Source organism: Chelon labrosus, assembly GCF_963514085.1.
Source record: "Chelon labrosus genome assembly, chromosome: 22".
Taxonomy (NCBI): Eukaryota; Metazoa; Chordata; class Actinopteri; order Mugiliformes; family Mugilidae; genus Chelon; species Chelon labrosus.
Genome location: NC_140355.1, coordinates 643001 through 649000, shown reverse-complemented (window position 1 = coordinate 649000; position 6000 = coordinate 643001). Strand labels below are relative to the sequence as shown.

The window sequence follows — 6000 nt, the reverse complement described above, 5'->3', positions numbered from 1 at the left end:
GACCAGATTTTGTAAAGTGTCTTGAGAGAATTTGCATTGTTATTGACGCTATATAAATAAAATTGAATTGAATTGAATTGAATTGAATTGAACTGAATGACTGAGATCACGTTTTGTTGGTAGTAATACATTTCTTGTATTAAGAACATATCTTATCCTTTTTTTTTTTGAAAAATACAGTGCAAACTCATGACCATGACCCCCACCAAAAAGCAGCAGTTTACATCTTTGTCTAGAAATCATTTGTATTTTTTGATACATACAACTCAAGGCAATTTAAAAAATATTGATATGCAAAAAGTGAGATTCATGGCCATATTTTATGTTATTAATTTGGATGTCCAAAATATACAGTTTAATCAACAGAATACACAAATGATTAAAATATGTATGTGTCTGGTAGAGATATTTTAAAAGGTGAGTACTTACTTATCGATCATAATTTTGAAGTCCAAAACACCTGCTACTAGTTTGGCTGCAAACCTAATAAGAGAGAAGATAAATACTTATTTATATATTACTTGTAAGACCGTTTCCTGGTGCTAGATTAGTATTGGAAATACATGCCAAAATTTGTCCCTGCCAAATTTATGAAAACCACACAATCAGCACAGCAGAAGTGCATACAAAAAAAAATACTGCATATGGTCGGAATATTTAGCAAACAACAGACCTATAATCACATGAATAATTTACAGAAGTGATTGTTGACCCAAACTATTCAAGAACAGTGGCAGATTCTTATCTGCTATGCAATATAATCAGTGAGGTGTCTAATCAGTCTTGTGCCTGTTCTCTGTACGTGAATTAATTGTTTGGCTGGATCAAATTGTGGACAGTTTGGGAAAATGTAAACAATATGACAAACTTCAACACTCTTATTCTACGAAATCCACCGAACCATGGTGATTACATTTTTCTGAGAAGATGTTAGTATGTGGGTTATAAGGGGGGCGGGATATTGCATGAGTGCTTAAGATCCTATGGCATAACCCTAAGCCTGTCACGATAATCAATAAATCAGTTAATCGCATGATAAATGAAAACAAACTCAATAATTTTGCCGGCCACGATATATTGCCATGTGCATGTGTGTTTGTTTTCCTTGTCTCTCTCTACCAAACAAGCTGGATGACAAGAAGGTTCACTCTGTGCATCGGTCTCAGCACCTGGACGCGTCGGTTCCATAGGGGAATGAATGGAGTGAAAATAATGTTGACAGTAATATTGTTTGTCGGCAATAAATTGTGGGACAATATATCGTCCAGCAAATTTGATATTGTGACAGGCCTACATACCCCTGACTAATGACTTTTAGATAGGACTGCCTCACTTGGCGTGAAATAATGAATTAAAATAAAGTTTTTTGACATTTTACCAAATCTCATCTGTGCAAGGCAGAATGAGAGAGCCCTTATCTGGCTTCAAGGTGCAGAAAAAGAATAAATGACTTAAAATACATAGACAGAATAACACTTAAGAAGAATGCTAGTAGCAATGCCCAGGATTGGGGTGTGAACCTCCCCCAGCACTGGTGGTAATCAAGTCTACACCTTTCGAAACAATTACTGGAAGAGGAATGATACTCACTGTATCTCCTCTACCAACCAGAAGATGTCATTTTTGCTACCACATGTACAGCACACTCATGCGTGGTGGATCTGTGTGATGATCTTTGCATGGGCGAGCATTAAAAAGCCCAAAGCCTACTATGCAAGGAAAGTATAGCTCTCAGTGGTGGTCTACTGTATCAGGGTCTTAAAACCAAGACCCTCAGATACAAAGGGGTCTACATTACGTTTGTACATTACCACAGGTTGTGTTAAAAATGGTTAGGATTTGGGTTTGCTAAAGAAATACTCTAAATTCAGCTTATTTGTTATAATAATGTCCAGAGAACAAGTTACAGATTACAGAAAATGAATGCATGAATGACTACTAGTGGCATTTTATTTAGGAAGCTCCAAGTGCATAAACCAGACATAAAGCCAGGGGCTGTGGTAAATAGATCTGTCTCCTCACTGTGTGATAAAGGGCGTTACTGCTCCTCCTCGCAACACATTTGCTGTTCTTTCTGATGCTTTCTCCACTTTTTCTCTGACTAAGCACACACGTGTGTTAAACTGGTCTCCTTTTTTTGTGTGTTTGTTTGTTTGTGTTGCTTTTCTCTGTCATCTACTTTCCCACTGCTTGAATACCTCCCTCTCAGTGCCTACTCTTTTCTCTCGCCTCATCTGCCCCCCCCCAATCTATGTTCCTCATCTGTCTATGGAGACAGCCAAAAAACATAATTTGTATTGCTGCATGGAATGGCCTATTTATTGAAGGAAATGCTGTCATAAAAAATCTCTGAGGGCTAAGACTTATTATGACAGTATAAGAGAAACCAACTTTCAATTATAACAAATATCCCCCGGTGTGTGACAGAAAACTGCAGACACAGAAAAGTGTGTACATTAGTGGTTTTAATTTTACTTTAGTCTGCCAAGTAAGGCTGCAGTATAGTAATTACAGATTGGCTGCACACAACTGTCACAATAACGCCACCATGGGGTCAGCTACAAAACTACAATGCCGTAAAAACATATTCTCCCCCTATGTGTTTTCAGATACAAGCACGCTGATGGGCTATTCTGCAGCAAGTTAAATATAATGGTTGCTGCCAGCTTCAGCAGCTGTGCATGTGTGAGGTACAGGGGAAAGTACAGCAACTGGGACACAAGACAGTAAAAAATAAATAATACATGAGAAAGTCCAAGTCAGGTCAAATACGCTTTAAAGGACTGAAGATCATGAAGTGTTGAAGTTGTGTGTGATCACCTTATTTGTCCCTGTTTATCAGAAAATTTCATGCGAGGCAAGACCAACCCGGGACTTGAATGGACCACCACAGGATGCCTATACTCAAGATAAGCAATCTGAACCCACCACTCAGACAGCTACAAACACAGAAAAAGAGAGACATGAACAGAGACACAGATAGTAATAATGACCAATGAGGAAAGAAAATTATGTAGAGAATCAGAGCAAACACCTAATTATACAGTATACTGGTGCATCTCAATCATTTAAAATATTATCAAAAAATGCATTTCAGTAATTCAGTTCAAAAAGTGAAACTTATATTATCTAGATTCATTACACAGAGTGATGTATATTTGATGATTATAGCTTGTGAAAAAACAAAATGTAGTACCTCTCTTGTAAAAAAGTTAAATATTGTAAACTCATGGTGTCACACTGTAACCAGTTAATCAACTCAAACACCTGCAAAGGTTTCCTGAGCCTAAATGGTCTCAGTCATGGAGAAGACTGCTAACTTGACAGCTTTTCAGAAGACAGTCACTGACACCCTCACAAGGAGTGGACTGCGGCTGGAGTCAGTGCATCGGAAATGACTGAAACAGCCGCTCAGTGGTTCAATGTCCTCTATTCAGATGAAAGTAAATGCATTTCATTTGGAAATCAAGGTCCCAGAGTCTGGAGAGCGAAAGGAAAGGCACAAAATCCAAATTGCTTGAGGTCCAGTTGGAAGTTTCCACAGTCAGTGGTGACTTGGGGAGCCATGTAATCTGCTGCTGTTTTATCAAGTCCAAAGTCAACACAGCTGTCTACCAGGACATTTTAGAGCACTTCATGCTTCCCCCTGTTGACAAGCTTTATGGAGATGTTGATTACATTTTCCAGCAGAATTTGGCACCTGTCCACACAGTCCAAAGTAGCAAAACCTGGTTTAATGACCATGGTATCACTGTGCTTGATTGGCCAGCAAATTCGCCTGACCTAAACCCAATAGAGAAACTATGGTGTACTGTCAAGTAAGATGAGAGACACCAGACCCAACAATGCTGACGAGCTAAAACTGCTATCAAAGCCACCTGGGCTTTGATAATACCTCGGCAGTGGCACAGGCAGATCGTCTCCATGTCACACCGCATTGATGCACAAAATCATGGAAAAAGGAGCCCCAAAATATTGAGTGCATATAGTATACATGGACATCCTTTTCATAGACCAACATTTCTTTGTTGAAATACTGACCTTTTTTATTGTTCTTATGTAATAGTCTAATTTTCTGAGATTTTCTGAATTTAGTTTTTCATTAGCTTTAAGCCATAATCATCAAAATTAAAATAAATAATGCTTGAAATATATCACTCTGCATGTAATAAATAATGAGTTTTACTTTTTGGATTGAATTTCTGAAGAACAAAAAAACTGATGATATTCTTATTTATTAAAATGCATTTGTATTCTTACATCATGAGAATTTTTAAATTTAAATTCATTGTTACAAGCTAAAGTAGGTAGAAAAGGTTGAAAGGATTGCAGATATGCATGTTTCTGAATAATTGTCCAGGTTTGTGAGCTCACCCAGTTTTCAGTGTTGCTTGCTCTCTTTTCCAGGCCACTCTGAAGTCTATCTCCGATCCCCCCTGCTTTTTTAAACTCGTCCAACAGCTCTTTAGTGTGCTTCAGCTCATCTACTTCAACAATTGGCTCCAGAGCAGTGATGTAACGTTCGCAGGTTTGTTGCAAAGGTGGGACAGGCAGACTCGGCAGTCCCTTCTGGTGGGTCAGGTATCTTCCAGCAACCCGAGACGCTGATACAGGCTTCACTAGGTGGCAGGGTTGCACATACCCACAAGGTTTTGACATTCCCATCTATAAAAAAGACAAAAAAACAAACAGGTTTTTGTGTCAACTGTCAAAAATAACAGCATGGAAGAATGTGCATATATTTAATTGACACAATAAAATAATAAGGACATACCAGCTGTGGTCATTAGACTTATTGAATGTAACTAGGACTAGTGCAGTTTGCCAAAACTCCTCAGAAATTTGATAAGAAACACTTCAGTGGCATTACAAAAACAGTTCAGTCAAGTCATCTAAGTGTCGAGGAAGCAGCTAACCCTAACCCATGTCAGCTTTTGTCATCTGACTGTCTCTAAGTGAGGTTCGAGCAGATCCACCACATTTGCAGCATTCCTCCACAAAATAAGGATGCATGATGATGACGGAGAAAGGTTAATGTTTATCCGACTTCCTTTCCGGGTAGAACAGTGGCGTGGTGGTTAGCACTGATGACCTCACAGCAAGAAGGTTCCAGGTTCGAATCCATGGGCTGGCTGGCTGACTGGGCCCATTCAGTGCGGAGTTTGCATGTTCTCCCTGTGTCCGGGTACTCCGACTTCCTCCCACCATCCAAAGACATGAGGCTTGTTAGGTTAACTTGTGATTCTAAATTAGCCGTGAGTGTCAATGGTTGTCTGTCTCTGTTATATTACGATAATTATATTATCAAATATTACGCTGTCGATTCCCCAGTGTTTTTAGCTCGATTTTATCTCAGCTGACCACAAAGTCACCTTTGACCCAGTTGGCTTTACTGCTAGAGTACCTCAGTTAATACTAGAAAACGACCTTAGATGGAAGCTAGCTAGCAAACGTTCTTTTACAGCCCAACATTAGAATAAAAAGATAACAAAAAAACTGATCATCGCGGTCATGAAGGGCTCATGTCAATATCATTAATCGTTTAAATAAGCAAAAGTCCGTACCATTAGTAAACAGCGCGTTACTTACCACTGTTCTTCTGCAAATACCCCACATTCTGCATGCGACTGAACTCAAGCAAGGGTCAGTGTTCCGAATCCTAGAAGGGTTAGCCTTTAATTAATGTTATTTTATCAGCGCTGAGTCTGAGTTTGTGTATCTCCCACGATCATAGACCGTTTTGGCCCAGGATTAGATACGAACTGGAACTTCGTCTTCTTCTTTTGTTTTTTAAACCATCTTAAAGGCGCATTACCGCCACCAACTGGACTGCAGGATATAGCATGATATTAAACATGAGAAAGAAAAAACTATGATCTTTTATCTAAATTTGACTCTTTTAAAAATATTATGATGTGACTTCGTTCCCTGGCTGTTGTCTTATTCAAGAAGCCTGATAATGAAAACTCACAATTCTTAATCTCATTCAGTGGCTGAAAG

The 6000-nt window shown here is 38.8% G+C and overlaps 1 protein-coding gene across 1 annotated transcript in view; it reads right to left on the bottom strand.

Annotated features, from left to right (window-relative positions):
- The window catches only part of crata (carnitine O-acetyltransferase a), a 14963-nt gene extending 9228 nt beyond the window's left edge, over window positions 1-5735 (bottom strand). Inside the window, exons 1-4 of the mRNA XM_084572073.1 lie at window positions 5590-5735; window positions 4375-4665; window positions 2821-2939; window positions 430-483 (exon numbers count right to left, since the gene is read on the bottom strand). Coding sequence (XP_084428199.1) covers window positions 430-483; window positions 2821-2939; window positions 4375-4665; window positions 5590-5616 — 491 coding nt within the window. The 5' untranslated portion in view covers window positions 5617-5735. The remainder of the gene's footprint in view (window positions 1-429; window positions 484-2820; window positions 2940-4374; window positions 4666-5589) is intronic.
- Between the last annotated feature and the right edge of the window lie 265 nt (window positions 5736-6000).